This window comes from Mirounga leonina, unplaced genomic scaffold (assembly GCF_011800145.1).
Source record: "Mirounga leonina isolate KUSES-001 unplaced genomic scaffold, KU_Mleo_1.0 Mir_152, whole genome shotgun sequence".
NCBI classification, from domain to species: domain Eukaryota; kingdom Metazoa; phylum Chordata; class Mammalia; order Carnivora; family Phocidae; genus Mirounga; species Mirounga leonina.
In genome coordinates, this window is record NW_023270380.1 from 11,767,697 (window position 1) to 11,787,379 (window position 19,683).

General features: G+C 43.2%; 1 protein-coding gene across 8 annotated transcripts in view; it reads right to left on the reverse strand.

Moving 5' to 3' along the window:
* Positions 1 to 19,683, reverse strand: part of MINPP1 (multiple inositol-polyphosphate phosphatase 1) — a 125,857-nt gene that overhangs the window by 61,407 nt on the left and 44,767 nt on the right. Inside the window, exons 5-6 of one of the 8 annotated variants that reach the window (XM_035008564.1) lie at positions 17,218 to 17,587; positions 16,030 to 16,767 (exon numbers count right to left, since the gene is read on the reverse strand). The exons of 5 other annotated variants lie outside the window; for them this stretch is intronic. In XM_035008564.1, coding sequence (XP_034864455.1) covers positions 16,693 to 16,767; positions 17,218 to 17,587 — 445 coding nt within the window. In that variant the 3' untranslated portion in view covers positions 16,030 to 16,692. 2 more of the 8 variants (XM_035008571.1, XM_035008569.1) reach the window with 2 other exon arrangements.

Genomic DNA, 19,683 nt, shown 5'->3' on the forward strand with positions numbered 1-19,683 from the left:
CTGTTTTTTTCTGCTTAAAATGCTACCCTGGAGGGGGTGCCTGGGTGGCTCAGTTGTTAAGCGTCTGCCTTCAGCTCAGGTCATGATCCCAGGGTCCTGGGATCGAGCCCCGCATCAGGCTCCCTGCTCAGTGGGAAGCCTGCTTCTCCCTCTCCCACTCCTCCTGCTTGTGTTCCCTCTCTTGCTGTGTCTCTCTCTGTCAAATAAATTAAAAAAAAAAAAATGCTACCCTGGAGATTACTTCATACCAGTACATAAGATGGCTTCCCCATTTTTTTTTTAATGGCTACATAGACCGTCATGTGTGCATACCACAGGCTGAATACAACCAATCCCCTAGTGATAGACATTTGGGCTAGTTCTTCTCTTTTGCTATTACAAATGATGCTGCAATGAAAATCCTGAGTTCCAGACTCAATAGCATCATTATATTTTGCCAGTGTACCCCTGGGATGGATTCCTAGAAGCGGCGTGCTGGGACAAAGGGTACGTGCATATGTGATATTGCAGATACTGACAAATTTTCCTCTGCTAGGTTGGTTTGCCTTCCACCAGGAATGTATCTGAGTGGCTTGTTTCCCTTGCCAATAAAATGCATTGTCAAACTTTTGCATTTTCGACACCTGACAGATGAGAAGTGATATCAGTAGTTATAACTTCCATGTCTCTTACTTGGAATGAGGTTGAGCATCATGGAAAATACATTTTAATTCAAACATATCTGTTGCTTATGGTGGTATTGTCTCACATTTAAAGTTGGAAAGAACAAGAGCAAAGGAAATAAAGAGAGCAAGAGAGAAAAACCAAGAAACAGACTCTTCCCTACAGAGAACACACTGATGGTCGCCAGAGGGGAGTGGTGGTGGGGGGTTGGGAGAAACAGGTGATGGGGATGAAGAGCACACTTGTTATGATGAGCACTGAGGAATGTACAGAACTGCTGAGTCACTACATTGTACACCTGAAACGAATAAAACACTGTATGTCAACTCTACTGGAATTAAAATAAAATAAAGTTGGCGAGAACATGATGGGTGATTAGAAACACCCCACAGAAACAAGTTTATACTGAGGAAAGGCCCTGGTCATCATGTTTCTTAGAGAAGGTTCTAGAAAGCTTTATGTGAAAGACTGCATAAAGGACACTTCATCCATGAGATTTTAGCATGGGTCCACATACCTTCTTACAGTGGCATGTCCTCCATGAAACCCTCATCTTCAGCTATGCATTAGATTCACACACAGAATTTTTTTTAAAGAAAAAGATGCCTGGGCTCACCACTGGATATTTGGATCTGGGAACTCTGGGGCAAGTCCTTGTCAGCTATGGTTATTTTTTTGTTTTTAGGTGTTGTGGTTTTGTTTGTTTGTTTGTTTGTTTGGCTGAGGAGATGATTCTGTGCAGATGATGTACTTGTTCAATAAATATTTACTGAGGGTCCACTAAGTGCCAGGAAATGAGTTGCCTGGTGGGTGCTGGGAACACAGCAGTGAGAACACAGATGTGTCTCCTGCCCTCATGAACTGTAGAGAGGCAGACCAAAAATAATGAATAAATTCATATTCAGTGGTCATAAATGCTATGAAGGAATAGGGGGATGAGAGAGAGAACAACAAGAAGGAATGCTCCTTGATAGGATGGTCAGGGAAGGCCTCCCTGAAAAGGAAATATTCAAGCTGATTAGCACAAGAAAAATGGGCTTTTGGGCCATGTGGACCTAACCTTTTAAAGGGTACTGGAAACGTCCTAGCAGAGTTTACACACATTACTTCACTCAGTGTTTGGTTCATAGCACATGGAGGCTGCCACAATGATGATGAAGACAATTTTCTGCTCAGCAAGATCTTCTTCCTTTAAGGCCCATTTCAGACTCAGCTGTTTCATGAGACTGTCCTTAGGGAATCCGGCCCACATCGACGCGTTTCCCCATGAAATGTTTACGAGGCCTCTACTGTGTGTCAGGGCCTGGCTGGGCTCTGGGGAGAAGGAAGCCAACCTCGCCTGCCCACAACAGACATTACTTACCAGAGGTGACTCCATGTAACGATGATCTTTCTTTCCTTTTCCAGACTCAATAGCATCATTATAAACTCTTAGAGGGCAGGGGCTTATCTGATCCCCTTTGGAGCCCCTCCCCAGAGCTGCTGGCTTAAGTTAGGCATCCTGTGAAGGGCTAGACTCTGCTCTTTCAGCTGGCTGGCTGGGCTCTGTCCTCTCATTAGGCAAGGACACCAAGACCTGGCAGTGCGATTAGGAGAAAGAGGCCATAAATGTAGAGTCCGACCCCGTAAGGGCCTGGGAACTATCTTTATGCCTTGAAAAAAGGTCAACAGCTATAGCATTCCAGTTTCCTAAGAAGTGCAAGGGTGTAAAGTGCCAAAAGTCAGATCTGTTGGCGTGGATATTAGACCAGACTTTAGACTTTAAATGGTTCTTAGGAACATCTTGATTTTGTTGTTGTTGTTGTTGTTGTTGTTAACCAACTTGAAAAAAGATTCTTCATATGTTCATAAGTCCCAGAGAAGCTTTTGAGTTCCTTACATTAATACTTTTCCACCTCCACGTATATACATCCACACATATGTACATCCACACCCACATATCATGTAGAGTCCAAAATTCCTGCTTACTCCAAGTCAGTACTTCCCAGAATTAAAAAAAAAAAATACTCATGATGCCAATAACTTACTGAGTTACAGTTCATTTATGATGAGAGTTTATTATATTAGATAAAATAATATAGGATGCCCAGTTAAGTTTAAATTTCATATAAACAACAAGTAATTCTTGAGTATGAGTATGTCCCATGCAATATTTGGGATATACTTATGCTCAAAAATTGTTGTTTTATGAAATTCCAATTTAACTGGTATCCTGTATTTTTATTTACCAATTCCAGCAATCCTACTCATCATTGTCGTAGTTCTATACATATGCCATCTCTTGTAACCCCTAAAGCCCACCCACCAAGGACATATTATGCTAATCTTACAAATAAGGAAACTGAGGCTCAGAGAGAGAGAGTACACCAGAGCCTCCAATTACAGTCCGTACATGGTGGAATCAGGATGTGAAGCTAGATCCGCCTAAACACAAAGACCCTGTGTTCATGCTTCTCAGGAAAACCAGTAATTGCTATGACTGTTTTGTTCAGACCAACATCAAAAGTATTCACGTTTTGGGGGCGCCTCGGTGGCTCAGCCGTTAAGCGTCTGCCTTCGGCTCAGGTCATGCTCTCAGGGTCCTGAGATAGAGCCCTGCATCGGGCTCCCTGCTCCACGGGGAGCCTGCTTCTCCCTCTCCCTCTGCCCCTACCCTCTGCTTGTGCTCTCTCTCTCACACACACTTTCTCTCTCTCAAATAAATAAATAAAATCTTAAAAAAAAAAAAGAGTATTCACATTTTATAACTGTGAGATTAATAGACATGCTCTTGTAGTTCCCTCAGCATAACTCTGCTGAGCCTTTTGGCAGCACCTGCCCCTTCCCACCAGGTGGGTGCTGCTGGGCCCTCACAGCTCAGCCCAGAGGTCACCTTCTCAAGGAAGCTTCTCCGGCCATCCCAGGGAGAGCTGAGCACTCTGTGCCTCCCTTTTAGCACTCGTACAACAAGGAGCCTCTCCAGGGTCTGTCTCCTTCAGAAGACCAGGAGTTCCTGAGATAGGGTCTCTGTCATTTCTCCAGGGCCCCGATTGGGGGCAGAGCCTCAGGAAATGCTCAGACGTGCCTGGAGGATGAAGCACAGCTTCTGGGCATCAGATTTATTTACTTTTTTTTTTTTTTTAAGATTTATTTATTTTACAGAGAGAGAGTGTGTGTGCGCAGGGGGAGTAGCCGAGGGACAGGGAGAGAATCTCAAGCAGATTCCCCGTTGAGCGTGGAGCCCCATGCGGGGCTCCATCTCACAGCCTTGAGTTCATGACCTGAGCGGAAACCAAGAGTTGGTCGCTCAACCAACTGAGCCAGCCAGATGCCCCTGGGCATTAGATTTAGATGAACTCTTACAATGTGTATGGGACCAACTGGGAAACAATGGGTCTCCTGGCTCTCTTTAAAAAGTGTCATCAGAGAACGACACGAGAAACAATGGCAAGGAAGCCAAAATCTCTTACCACTGAACTTGGGAACAACTCTCCCCATGACATTTCTTTTCATGGCCCCATTTTACTGTGACCTTTGACACTCATGTGAGTTGTTATTGCACAACTATCTAAGAATGAATCAGCCTTAATTAACATCCATAAATAATGGATGGGAAGGAGGGGGAAGAAGAGAATTTGAGCCTCACCTTTCTAGCTCAGCAAAGGTCAAGCCACTCATTTCTTTTTTTAAAAGATTTTATTTATTTATTTGACAGAGAGAGAGACAGCGAGAGAGGGAACACAAGCAGGGGGAGTGGGAGAGGGAGAAGCAGGCTTCCCGCCGAGCAGGGAGCCCGACGCGGGGCTCGATCCCAGGACCCTGGGTTCATGACCTGAGCCGAAGGCAGACGCTTAACGACTGAGTCACCCAGGCGCCCCCAAGCCAGTCATTTTAAAAAGTCAATTTTAGGGGCGCCTGGGCGGCTCAGTCGTTAAGCGTCTGCCTTCGGCTCAGGTCATGAACCCAGGGTCCTGGGATCGAGCCCCGCGTCGGGCTCCCTGCTCGGCGGGAAGCCTGCTTCTCCCTCTCCCACTCCCCCTGCTTGTGTTCCCTCTCTCGCTGTCTCTCTCTCTGTCAAATAAATAAATAAAATCTAAAAAAAAAAAAAAAAGTCAATTTTATGTGAAAAACGAAGTCATTTTATATGCTAAAGATACATGTGCTTGGCAGAGAAGTATGTTATCCCTTGAAGTACTTCCTTGAATATATTCCAGAGACTTTTTTTTTTAATCACCTAAAAGTGGATGGTAATTCTAGTGAATACAGGGCTTCTCTGTGTCCCTCCTCCTCTCTGCACAGACCTAGTGATTTCCAAGGGCACCCAATTAGATTACTGAAAAGAAATACAGTCTTTTTGTCCCTTGGCTGACCTGCTCGTCATCCCGAAGTGACCTCACGTTAGTGCCAATAAAGCATTATTTCACTGAGAACAGAAACACCCCCACCCCCTTGGGCCTTCAGTTGTCCAACCACAGTTCTGTAGCTCTTTTGCTGAAATATTCCAGATAAGAATAATTACGGGCCCATGCCCTTCCCAAAATGACACGTAGATGCTACAAAAAGGAGCTATTTAAACTAGTCAGTGTTTGAGGAATGACCGACAAACTCAGATTCTGATAATTTCTATGAAGACAAACAGACCTAAGCGGCAACTCTGCTTTGGCGGAAGCACGAATGTATGAAGGACCCACGCAGAGAAACAACGAATTCATTCTCTCGTTCTGGGAAATGACTGACGCAGTGCGGTTTGTCACTCCACGTCCAGGACACAACTGTAAGTCACAAGGAAGTGTGTGTCTCCTGGTGGAGTCGTACATATCAAGCATGCGGTGTGGACGGTGTGTTGTTGTGCATCGGCAAGGCTGGGCCGTGGCGGGCACACTGTTGGCAGCTGTGTGCACGGGGGATGGGAGGGGGGCACCTACCACGGGTGAGGGCACCGGGGCCACTGCTGGGATCTGTCTCCCTGACCTTGGACAAGGCACCTCTCTCTGAGGCTCACTTTCCTCATCTGAAAATACCAATAATAATGCTATCTCCCTCATGGGCTATCGTGAGGGTGAGACTGTGGGTGAGTGACTTTGTCGCAGGCTAGCACCGTGCAGACACAACCCCTCAGTCCCTCTGGCTCTTCTCTTTGCCCGTCGGCATGCCTGAGATCAGTGGAACAGGAAGCTGGTGCGCATGTGGATGATGTTTCGGCTTCAGACCACAGCTCCCTCAAGACAGATTTTCATGAACAATGTAGGTCATATTTACACAGGGACTCGGGCTTTCAAATGCCTCTCTCCTTCCCCTTCCTTCTCCTTGGCCCCCTTCCCGCCTTAGGTTCTTGAGGGAAACAGAAACCAAAGCACAAAAAACAAGGCCAGGCAAATGCTGTTGTAAGACCTTGGCCTGACCCCCACCTGTAGACTGCAGTGAGCCGAGCTGGCCTGTGCGGAAGATCCCTTCCACGTGGCCAGAGGCAGGCCTGTGGCCTCGGAGCAAAGGACCTCCTGTGTCCCTTCCCCTCCCAAAGCCCAAAGCCAGGTTTCTCTGGATCCGACCACAGTAACAGCCCAGAAAAAGGAGTGCGAGTCAGCGAAGAAGCAACACATTCAGAAGAGCATGTGTCCCTCACCTAGCCCTCAGCTGCTCCAGGCTTCCTCCTTTCAAGGGTGAGCGTGAGCCCCAGGACTCCTGGTCTCGATTAGCCCCAGCAGAGGAAAAGTCAGAAGAGTCCAGTTCAACCACCACACCTGGCTCAGAAGGTTAACTCGCTCAGTTCATTCAACGTGTATTTTATTGAGTCCCTATGATATGGTAGGCACTTGTCCCAGATGCCAAAGCCCCCTCACCACCCCCACCCCCTCGTTTAGAAGTCAACTAGTTACAGAGATAAAGAGGCCCTTGACCCCATGCCCTCCAAACTACTCTACTCTCAGAGCTTAACTCCTTCCCTTGTCAATGGCTTTGCTGGGGACAGGGTGTGAGAGAGGGGACAAGAGCGGGCAGAAGGGAGGTTTAAGCTTCGGGAGCTAGCAAGTCACAGAAGGCATCAAGAGACCGACGTTTTTGGCTGTTTCCTCTGGTTTCACGTTCTGAGCTCAGAAAGCAGGGGTCCTGCTGACCCCGGTGGGGACTGCTCTCATGAAGCCTCTTTTCTTGTGTAACTCAAACCTCAGTGCTCCCCCTCAGTCCCGAGTAATCGTGGACCCTACATTCCTGTCGCTGGACTGTCCTTTGGCTGAAAGGAGAAAACTAGCATTTGGTCTGGACTGGAGAAAGCCTGTACTTGTTGGCTTTGGGAAATGATGTGCTTGCTTTACATCACAAGCGGGAAGAGTTTAGCTTGATTAGCTGAGGGCAGTCATAATCCACTCAGGCGTAGTGAGCAGAGCAGAGGCCCAAGTGCTAGAGACAACAACAAGATGCCCCACCAGATGCTTCCTTTCCAAGTCAACCCCAGATCACTGGTAACGCCAATGGAGCCTTTACAGTTATTCCTCGGAATTCCCAACCACTTACCCTCACCACCTTTAATAATTAAACCAACTTCTAGTAACATCTTCTTATATTTTTTACTTCCGGGGTTTCAAAATTGAACTAATTTGGTTGACCAGGACCCTTTGTGCTTAACAAACAAAGGGCAGAATTCACAGAGGAACAAGGACCCCTCCCCCTCTCGTGCCCCGATCTCCCAGTACACGTGTTTTCTTGCTTGGTCTATCACTAACATAGTCTCTCTCTTCATTTTCCAGAGGAGGACAAGCAGGTGAGACGCGAAGGTAGCAGGTCACACTGCTACTTAGTGGCAGAGATCACAGGAGACCCCAGGGGCTGAACTTCAGTCTGGTGCCTTGGTTTTGTCCCCAAACACAACACAGCCTTCCCACTGTCCACAGACCTGGGCCTTCAGCTACTCTACCAACTAGCTGCTAGCATGGCAGAACCAGAGTCTGGATTTCTTGAATTGGCTAAAAAATGTCATCAGTTTTTGGAAAGTTTCACGTTTTTGTGGCTTTTAAAAACTTTGTCTAGTCGGTAGATGAACAGCCACAGGTACTTTTGGCCAGGCCCTACTTCCTTAATGGTATGGTAGCTGTGACTGTTTTTACGGCCTAAGAGGCACCCATTCCCCAATCGCCCTCTTCCACCTACCTCTGCTCCAGACATGGCGCTCACCCTGATGACTGCTTCCAGGTTTCTGAGATTGTAATAACCACGCTAAAAAGCTTCTTTCTCGGTGGCCGCCCTTCACTCTTTGCATTAAAATCAACTTCTGCATCAGAGAGGTTCTACTTTTGGAACCTTATCCGGTCTTCTGTTTGGAATCAGGGCAGCAACAACTCTTCAGCCAGGAGGCAGAAGCCATGGGTTCTAAGTCCACCCTACTACAAATGGTCCGAGTGAACGTGGACACAATCATAGGCTATAGGTTACATAAACTACAGACTTCAGAAGTAGAATGGACTTTAAGGGCCTCGGTCCAAAAGCCTTGTTTTACAGATGAATAAAGCAAGGTCCAGAGAAGTTCGATAATTTTCCTCACGTTTGAAAGTAGCCACCAATATTAAAAACATACACAGTAATTGGATTTCTGGTCAAGATGGTCAGTAAGTAGGTCCTTACTTTGACATACCTCGTCTGCTCAAATAATAATACGGTATTAAAAAAAGACAAGACGGGAAGGCCTCAAACACAGACTACATATCCCATGAACTGGAAGAGAAGAGTAGCATGGAGCAGGGAGAGGGGCTGCTGCTCCCCACCAGGAAGCAGCAGAGGTGATGGGGCCCACAACCTCCGAAATTTAACAGGGACTAAAAACGTTCCAAATGGGATGAGAGATTAGTGATTTACTGCTTGAAACCAGGGTCTGGGGTTTCAAAGGATGAAATAAACTGCTGCACATCCACTCTCAGGAGACATGGCCTAAGAGGAAGCGGCCAACAGGGGGTCAGGGGGCAATGCGCCTTGGGAATCAGGAGGACAATGCTGAGGACCAGGAGTGGCTCAGTGATACAGCACACCCCCAAATATTGTTATAAGATGTGCTTTGGGACTGGGAATCTCCGTCGCAGCAACTTGAGGTGTGGACAGAAAGACTGAAAGAAGAGAAGGAGAAAAAGCAGGCATAAACACACACAACTTCTATGCCAAACAAGTGTGCCAAACACATTTCCAAAAAGAAATCCAGTGCTAGGAAAAGAAAAACAAATAAGTAAAATCAACAATGTGAACATGAATTCATTCAGGATGAAATGAAAATTAATTTTACGCTACAAGCTGACAAAGACTTAAAATAAATGTTCAGAATGACCAAAGAGATAAACTGAAGATTAACCTTCAGTTTTAAGAGAACAAAAAAAGATAAAACACAGAAATAAAACAGGTGGATATGAAAAACAACCCATTAGAAGTATTGGGAAATTATTTTTAAGTAATCACTAAAGTTTTTAAAGAGTAGTCATGAATTAAAAACAAAACAAAACAAAACCACCTCACCCCTCACCAGATTGTAGTAGTAAGAACATTACTCAGAAAGCAGTATTGAGAGGGATGCCTGGGTGGCTCAGTTGGTTAAGCATCAGACTCTTGATTTCAGCTCAGGTCATGATCTCAGGGTTGTGAGATCAAGCCCCACATCAGCTCTGCTGGGCATGGAGCCTGCTTATGATTCTCTCTCTCCCTCTCCCTATGCCCCTCCCCCTCTTTCCCTCTCTAAAAAATAAATGAATAAAAAAGCAGTATAGAGAGACAAAGGGTTAAAAAAATATAGAAAGCAATGAAGAGGTTCGGGGATCAATTTACAGGTGAAGAGATGGAAAGGATCCCCCACACATCTAATAGGAGTTCCAGTAGACGGGAATGGAAGAAATGGCAGAGAAATAATATTTAAAGAAAGAAAAATCAAGACGTTTCCAGAGCTGGGAAAAGACATGAGCTTTGAGGTCTACCCTCTCATACAGAACAAAGACAATTCCACACTTATACTTCAGAATATCAAAGATAGAGAGAAAACCCTAAAAGCTATCAGAACCTACAGATCAACACAAGAAAAGGGCAAACAATCCAACAGAAAAAGGGGGGAAGATTCAAACACACATGTCACGAAAGAAGATGTGTAATGGCCATTTGGAAGGGTGCTCAATTTCATTAATTATCTAAGAAATTCAAATGAAAACCACAATGAAATAACACACTACAAAAATGGTTAAAGAAAAAAAGACAGGTAAAACCAAGTAGAATGTCAGCCAAATGCCACTTCCACATACTGTCGTCAGGAGTGTGAATTGGTACAACTTCTTTGGAAAAATGTTTAGCAGTGAGTACCAAACCCTAATGCATGCACACGCTATGACCTAGTAATTCCACTCCTAATGGAATTGTATACAGATTTAGAAATGCATATGTATGTTCCCCAAAGGCACAAGAACACTAATAACAGCACCATGCTAGTAGCCAGAAACTTGAAATACACTAATGTCTATCAAGAGATGAATGGGCAAATTATGGTATATTCATGAACTATTAATATAGTACAATGAGAGTTAATGAACCACAACTCATGAAACAACACCAATAAACCTCACAACATAGTGTTGATCGAAAGAAGCCACAGACCAGAAGAAAATATTTGCAAAACATTCATCTGATAAGGAATCTGTATCCAGATTACGTAAAGAACCCTTCCTTACACATCTCAGTAAATGGAAGCAACCCACTTTTGGGCAAAGTATGTGAACAAGTACTTCAAAAAAGAAGAGACAGGAATGGTGGTGACCCTATAAAAGACGTGGAAAGAATCTGAGAAGATGCCAAATGATGGCATAATTTTTTAACTTTCCCCAACCCATCACCTCCCATAAACACAGAGCAGCAAAAATTATAAGACCAAACACCCCACAGACAACATCTACAACACAAGTTGGTGAAGTATCCCCAAGAGTTCCCCAAAGTGAGACGGTGGGACAAACCACCCAAGGCCCATACCGTATGAGCGTCACCTTTATGGGAAGCCATGGGGCAGCTGATGGAAGGGGGGAACCCTGGAATCACCCATGATTACTCACTGAAAGCACAGGGGGCCGATATCCCACAGCAGCCAGACTGTCGCTGGGTTACCTTCAGCACTGAAAGGGGCTGAGCAGGGGCCCTGTGAACCCTCAAACCTCCCCTGTTGACACTCCCTTCTAGGACATGGCCCCGCTTAGAGGAGAACATCCTGGGAATAAAAATCCATACCAAGGAGAACAGGAATGTAAAGCGTAAAGGAAGGAGAAGGTCCAGACGAAAATGGGGCCTGGAACTGAGTCAGGACAGCTCACAAAGGGCAAGGGACAGCCTGTCCGACCAACTCCTCCCCCTGCATCCCCTGCTTCCGTAGCCAAGGTTCAGGAAAATGAATTAGCAGCAGATGTATAGGAAAATCCCACTCATCAGTGCACAAACTCTCAGACAATGCCAAACACTGCTGGTCTGCAGGCTACGCTTCAAGTGGTCATCCCCGGGAGATCAAGTTTTTGTGTTCAGGGCCTCAGATTAGGAAATACTTTCTAGCAATGCCTAGTATGCAGCGGGACTCTACGGACATAAAAAAACTGGGTAGTCATGCGGTGTATGCTATAACTCTCATTGTCATTGCAATGGGAATCAAAATGGAACATTTATATGACGGCGTGGGACAGAGATCATGGATATGGCGTAGCATACTCAACTCGCAGTAAACTCTTGCCTTTTTCACCCCCCCCCTTAGAAATCATCATGGAGATCTGGTGGGTCATCTGTCAGACGCCACTGCGGTGTGCTCAATGAGCCTGGCTTTATGGACTCAAGGGGTGAGTTATGGGAGTGAGGCTCTAAGAGCCCATAGAAGTGGCTGCTTTACTGAATGAAGGAATGGAAGGGAGAGTAAGCACACGTTATAACTATCGTTCCCATTATCTTGGAGCTGAAACGATCTAGAATCTCCAGCACGGTCTGAATTGTGCTGTGCTTTGAAATACTACAAATGCAATTCTAAGGGATGGTTTGTCAATACCACAAGCAATTAACGTGCCCCTCCTGGTTAACTCGGACAGCCTTTACATCAGGTGCGTGGTGCAGGCAGCTGGGCCTGGGGAGATAGAAGGAAGCGATTTGTCTTGGGAAAGGTTATGTGAAAAACTTGGATGACACTTTGTCTCCCTTTTGTTCCTTTTTTTTTTTTTAAAGATTTTATTTATTTTTTTAGAGAGCGAGCGAGAGAGAAACAGCATGAGAGGGGCGAGGGTCAGAGGGAGAAGCAGGCTCCCTGCTGAGCCGGGAGCCCGATGTGGGACTCCATCCCAGGACCCTGGGATCATGACCTGAGCCGAAGGCAGACGCTTAACCATCTGAGCCACCCAGGCGCCCTCCCTTTTGTTCCTGATGAGCATGCAACTTCTTGACCTCAGCTGCTACAGCCCATGGCTACAGAGAAGGACAAAGGATGGAAGCATTTTTATTGCACCGGTGAGCAGAGTCAAGAGATTTATGTAGTTTATCATCAGAGTGCATTACTCAGACAATATGCATACCCAGAGTGCCCCATATGAACTAGGTCAAAATTCCACTTTATCACTGATAGAACAAACACATCTGAATAGAGCTTGAAGTGTTAAAAAAAAAAAGGCACTTTCACTCTCAACCTCATTTCTTCATCTGTAAAATGGGTTTCACAGTACCGACTTCACAGTCCGTAATTGAGATGAAACACCTTCTATAGTACACGGTAGGCGTAGACATTTCCCTTACCCAATGGCAATGACTATTTTACACATGATTTTATAGGGAACCTAGTTAACACCAGGTACATTATCAAGTATCTTGTTACATTATGACTTTGTAACAGGAGATGGCTTTTCTCCAAAGACGAGACATGACAAATCCATGTTTGGGCAAATACTAACAAATGCATGGCTTTTTATCTACAGTGGTGCTTGTAACATCCTTAACAGCCAGAGCTTTTATTTTTATTTTTAAAATATTTTATTTTTATTTATTTGAGAGAGAGAGCATGAGCACAAGGAAGGGGCAGAGGGAGAGGGAGAAGAAGGAGCTCGACGTGGGACTCGATCCCAGAACCCTGGGATCATGACCTGAGCCGAAGGCAGACGCTTCACTGACTGAGCCACCCAGGCGTCCCCATAACCAGAATTTTTAGTCCTGTTAAAACAAACAAACAAACAAAAAACAGTTCTCTGAAGCTTATATAGGGCCCACAGGCTGGAGGGAAGTCTGGCTAGGCTTCTATTTTTTCAAGAGTGAGACTGAGAACAGCTAGACTTGAAAAGAAAGTACTACTTAATCTCCCTCCAGCTGGTGACTGAGGCAAAAATCAGCACCACCCGTCTGAAAGAGTTCCGCGGCGCGGGCTGCTTCTCTCCATTTCCTGCATGACAAAGACCTGAAGACCTGCGAGCCGGCTCTTGCAAGATCCCAGCTGCTTCTGGTTCCCTATCCGTGCCTGGGAGTTTTGTGGCCTGGTTCTCTCTCAGCAAGGAAAAGGCAGGGGATGGTTTCTCATTCATTCCTTCAATCCTCTGCCCCTAAACGCTCAATCTCTCCTCAGTCATCAGCAGGGCAGTAGCGAGAAAAGCTGTGAAGCCCAATTGCTTTTTTACCCACCGAGGACAGAACTCAGGGTGGGTTAAGGAGACTACAGAACAGTCAAGCTAGAAAACCGGGCTCTCCTCCTCATCTCCCCAACACAAAGAGCGACAGCAAGTTTCAGGGAGAAATGCCGCAGACGGGAAGAGCACCCTCTTGTCCCACATCGAGACTAGGGTTCGCACCTCCTCAGGAAGGCAAGGGCAAGGACAGAAATTGTAAGGAAAAGAGACTAATGCTGGTCTCTCAGGAGAAGAGCAAAAACTAGTGTCCTTCCTATCACCAAGGAAGAACGCTTCTGAACAATTACATAGAACTGCCTCATCTGGATGTATCCAAAGACATATTTCACCAGTATATAGTTGTATAATTTATATCGAAACTGGAGTTTTGTTTTACAGAGTATTTGTTGAAAAAGTTTCCCAAAGCACCCATATTGTTCATGTTTGGTCCAAAGACAATCAGAACCAAGTTTGGCAGGATGAACTCTAATGAAAAAAGCAGAGATCATCTACAGATTTTCATCCCAGCTTAATTTTTCCGTATTAGCTATTTCAGAAATCATGTACAATACTCTAACAGCATTTTCTCGTTATACTAGGAGTGTTATTTAGTTTAGAAGGCCATCATTTTAATGAACAAATATTTGTTCTCCCAGTTCATCAAACCAAAGGGTGTACATGAATGGCTTGGGTCTAAATAATGGCTTAGAATCTGGGCATAGTACATGGAAGTTGCTGAATTGAGACCAGTTTTAGAATAAAAATGAAGAATCCTTCTATCTTAAAATGTATTACTTCAGTAATGACAGGGGTTTTTTTTGTTTTTGTGTTTGTTTGTTTTTTAGGTAAACTCTATGCCCAACATGGGACTAGAACTCACGATCCCGAGATCAGGAGTCACACGTTCCATGGACTGAGCCAGCCAGGCGGCCCAAACTGTTAAAGCTCTAAAGGTTAACCTCTTCCCAGGTTGCCAGATAGGAAGCTCAAACTACAAGTCTTTTAACCAGAAGAACATGACATGGCGGGGGGGGGGGGTGGTGCTTGTGGAATTTCCTCAAAAATACCAACTACACACACACACACAATAAAAACAGCTTAACAGATTGATGTGAAGGTGCTTAAGAGTGGACTCGGCTTTGAGGTGAGTGGAAGGAAATGCTAAGGGAGTGAGAGACAATTACCAGGAGAAAACACAGTAATGCTGGGAAGTAAGTTCAGGACAGCTAAATACAGGCAAATTGTATGGTAATGCGAATATTTATTTTCATCTTCCATTTGGCAGAAGACAGTCCGAATTCCAAGGATCACTAATGAACACCACATGAAATACCCATCTTAGAGAAATATGTTCTGGTTTGGTTGTACGTGACTCCCAAGTATTTAAGGGCATGTATCAGTTCTGTGGTTTACAAAAGGAAAGCAATCTAATAAAGATATAAAAGTTGATTATGCCTGGAAAAAAAACCCAGCTCTTTTTTCTTTACAAGTGGAGTTTTGCTTTCAGTGTTAAAATTATGATCAAGACTATATACAAAATTAGTATCAAGTGAATGATTATGTACTGGAGAGCAGAAACTTCAAAATGAGAACATGACTATAAAAAAGTGAGTACAATGCACTGCACACATCAAATTGTAGATTAGACAGAAAAATGGCTAATGTCGATAGGCTGTTTATTAAGTGATGAAAATGTCAGAACCAATAGTCATTTAAGTTTGGCTTAACTGAGTGATTTGGTCACCTAGTCTGAATGAACTCTTGTTAGCCAAAGATGATTTTTTGATGTTTAACTTTTTATATATCCTATCCTAGAGAAGACCTCTAGTTTTTATCATGAAATTCTTCAGTTTCAGGCATATCCTAAATGGGAATAATAGCACCCGAATAATAACACAATCTCTGTAGTATAGCAAAAATGGACCACACTTGCCCTCCATCCTGAAATACTATCAAGATGATTATATGGTCCTATTTTAACAATAAAATTAAATACTTCCTATAAAACTTTCATAGTCTAGGAGAAGTTTGTGAATCAAAAATTATTCAGTCAATGTGTCAGACACCAAGTAAATTTGTTTTAAGGTCTTCTGAGATAACCCCCTTGAAAGAACAAGGTTCATTCAATTTTATACACCTATAGACTAATGTTCTAATGTTCATAAAAAGTATTCAACAAGTATTGACGAACTGACAATATTAATCTGTGACAAATAATCTGGATCAAGAAAAGTCCTGAAAAGAAAACACAGCAGTTAAAATAAATCACTCATTCAAGAATAATAAGATATTCAAGAATGGTTATTTTACAGAAAATTTAAAAATCCCCACAATACTGCAAGTTTCCAGAGTCAAGCATGCAATGGAATAGTGAATACTGAATTTTATGTCAGTGGTTACCTCGAGGCACAGAACACAAAAAAGACCTCAACTGTTCTTACTTGGATCTAAGTCACACGTTACAATGTTATTCTGATGAAACAGAATGATGCACATGAATGCTTGTTATATCATTCTCTTCTTCTCCGGCCATTTACAAATTAAAAAGAAAAAGAAAAAGTAAGATAACAACAGCCCGTTGCAGGAACGATCAGCAGTGTATGGGTGCATCAGCAGTATGTCCCAGCTAATGACCTATTTTATGGACGCAATTCATTTGAAGGTCAATGATCAACAGATGAGGTATGCATCTTTTATAATTTCAAAATGTAGTTGTGAGATTTCTTATTTAGATTTTTAATAAAATGTACTTCCATTTTTCTTAAAGAAGTGGAAATTTACTTGAGGAAATTTCTAATGGAAGAAAATTGCCTTGTGGTGCCTGATTTTGTCAAAGCTGCTCAAAGTTCCAACCTTTCACCATCAATTACTGATGGTGTATCAACACAGCAGAAAAGACCTGAGAGTAAAGTCACAAGAATTCTGTTTATTATTATAGCAAACACTTTCACGGCATTTGACAAAACTCAGAAGTATCTCTTTGAAATGGGTTCAGATCTGTGAAACTAAGCTATCAGGATAAAGTCTTTACTTAGGGGGAAAAAAAAAAAGAAGAATGGAAAAGCAATAACCAAAAGATACATTTCACATAATAGCAAAATATAAAAATAGAAGCAAAGTGATAGAATGGAAAAAACTGCGAAGCAATGGGTTTAAGAAACTCTGATTCTATCTGTCTTCCTTGTTGCTAATGGTCCTCTTTGTCCTTGCACTGTTATAAATGTAAAACAGGTAGGATAATAATTTAGGAAAGGCCTTGCAAGATCTACTAGGAGGTTAAAAGGAATTATTGAAAAAGTGTTCAAATACTTTATAAATACTATTAACAAAAATATCTATTTTATTATACTTTTTGTCTTCCTTCAGTGGAGGTGTCCTTTGAAAATCGCACTCTGTTTCTTAATATTGTTTCAAATTCTTAACTAGAGAGAGGTCAGCTTTCTTCCAGAGCAACAGTCCCGGGCCCCACACTATTTCTGATGAAGACCGACGATACCAGAACTGCCACCTGAGGGAAAGACGGAGAAAGGCATCACAACTGGAAGTTCCTACGCTTAGTCCCGTCAAGTTAATGATCATCCAAATGACATACGTTGTGAGTCCAGCACTTTCAAGTATCATTTTGAAATCATATTCTATCTCAGTGTGAGACTTCTTAAATAAATAGGATCTTAATTTCTGTAAATGTTTGCAGTACCAGCTACTTCTTTAAGTAGAATTTTTTCTCCTAAGAGAGCTGCTCCAGTGAAGAATAGTGTCTTAACACATCCATGTCCGGATTCAAAAAGAAATTCAACATTTTTCTGTGAAAAGACAGAAATACTCAAGTATTGTGAAAGCTTTCTGTAACCGTGGATTGCCCACCTATTCCAAGCATGTAATCACTCCCTATGAATCACTCCCCGATGAATGAAAAACGTTCTCCAGTTACTCATAGCTCATCAGACGTGTTGTTCACCTTTGGTAATTGGCACTCTTCACTGGTATGACAGTTCTGAAGGATGTCCTTGTAGTGGTGCTTTAGATCCTCGTACAAGGAGGCAGTTTCTTGTGAGTGAGCCAATGGTAACACCTTCTCATTCAACAGCATCTGCACTCGGAATTCCTCCTTGGGAGTCTTAGCATTTTTACAGTGGTAAAGCACGAATATTAGGTTCGAGGCATAGGGCACAATGTGGCCACTTCGGAATTTGCGATGCAATTGTTCCTTGTAATTGTAAGCTGTTAGGGGCTCCTTATCTTTGAAGTAGCCCATGAGAGAGAGCAGTGGAAGAAGGGTCTCTGCGTGACCAAACTGAAGGATGACTGGAGAGGAAATGGGCTGAGACCTTAAAAAACAAATGGAGAAAAAATATGTATATAGATCCATGTCACGGAAGATAGTATCTACGGTAGTGAGCAGCTCTGTACAATGTTCTCATCTTTTTTAATCTTTATATACGCAACTCAACAATATGGCTAAAATTCTCCGTGGCAAAGAACTGAACTGTTTATACTCAAAGTTAAGTCCCAAATTCAGGATCACTGTGGTGGTACTGCAAATCCACCTAAAACACTGCACACTTGCTATTCTTTAAGTTCACAGAGAGAAGAGAGTTTTTACTAGGAGGTTAAAGAACTTGAAGCAGATATGTATTTCAAAATTGTATTGCTTTTCCATGAACGAAACTGAGCAAACAGGCAATATCAATTATTCCAGGGAGGTCTTCTGAATGAACTTCAAATGCTATTTTATCTGTATCTAGGAAATAAGGACAAGCAATATTCAGTAAATTTCCTGGTTAAGACCAGTAAATTTCCTGGTTAGAACCTAGTTAGAACCAAGGTAATTCATATAATCCTTCAATGTTTTACGAGACCTGACTTGGGCACTGAATTTGGAAGAGAGCCACAAAACGGGAGGGATGCAACCTATTCTAGCTGATTTTACTGTGTTTGTGGTTGAGAGCAGAGTTTACACAACACCGGAAGTACAACAGCTCTCAACACTACAAGCCAAGTCACCTTTCTTTAATTGCAAGTTTTCTATGTCTTTTTTTTTTTTTTTTGGTAAAGGCTTTTTTAAAATAAGCAGCAGCAAATGACTGCTTAGTCTTTCCCCAACTTTAAGAGGAAGAATATGACTTTGTTCTTAAACATAATTTATAAATCTATTCAAATACAAGTAACCGTCTGACTTCTTGCTGCCACCCCATACATGAGACTAACCAAGCTAGTGCTGGGTTTTCTGGGAGGACAGCAGAAAAGACAGACGGAACTAGAGAGCAGGTCCAAAGCCCGAGGGAAACATTTACAAAAAACTGTACGGAAAAGTTTTCTCAGTGAATCACCAAGAGCCTCAAGACCTGAATATTAGTATCGGTGTCCATGTGGAAGAACGCAGAGGGAAGCCACACAGCACGCTGAGAGATCTAATATTCATTTGGTGAGTGCAAAAGAGGACTAGCACAGGCCTCTCCTGTGGCTGCAGAAATCTAGCCCCTGTGAACTCTCACAACAGCCACTCCAAGGCCCCATTCCAGGACAGAAGCCACAGACACGAGAAACTGCTGGGAGCGGGCTCAACACTGAGCTGGACGGGGACAGTAAAGACCAAGGGAAAAGCAGGTTGGCATAAAAATAAGGGGAGGGGACCAGAGTCAGAAAATGTCAGAAAGGAACCCAGCAGACCTTTGAACAGCACACACACACACCACCAGAAAGAGAGGTCCATGAGGTTAGAAAACAATCTGACATGAGGCTTCTTCTAAATATTCAGGGAAACCAAATTCACATTAAAATGAGCAACAGAAAAGTAAACAGAAGAATAGGGAGCAGAAAAACATCCCTATAAAAAATAAAAATATAGAGTACTAGAAATACATGCTCAAAAAATACAAAGAAGCTGTACCATACTATTATACAATCATCCACTATTCTGAGATTAATATTCTCTAAAAGGGAAATTTTAAAGCCATTCATCAACAGGTGACTGTAAACCCCTCTTCTTAACTGATGTATCTTAATTAGGTCATTTAAAGTATCTAAAATCTGTACTTTGGGCGCCCGGGTGGCTCAGTCGTTAAGTGTCTGCCTCCAGCTCAGGTAGTGACCCCAGGGTCCTGGGATCGAGCCCCACATCGGGCTCCCTGCCCGGCGGGAAGCCTGCTTCTCCCTCTCCCACGCCCCCCTGCTTGTGTTCCCTCTCTCGCTGTGTCTCTCTCTGTCAAATAAATAAATAAAATCTTTAAAAATAAATAAATAAATAAATAAAACCTCTATTTCCTAGAAGCATCCCCTTAGGCCCAAAGTTACAAAGCAGTATCATTCAGAACACAATTATATTTGGTTTGACCTGCATAACTATTTTTAAATTTTGCAGTATTTGTCAGTATACAAAGATAGGGTGATTTCAGATTTTTTTTTTTTTTTTAAAGATTTTACT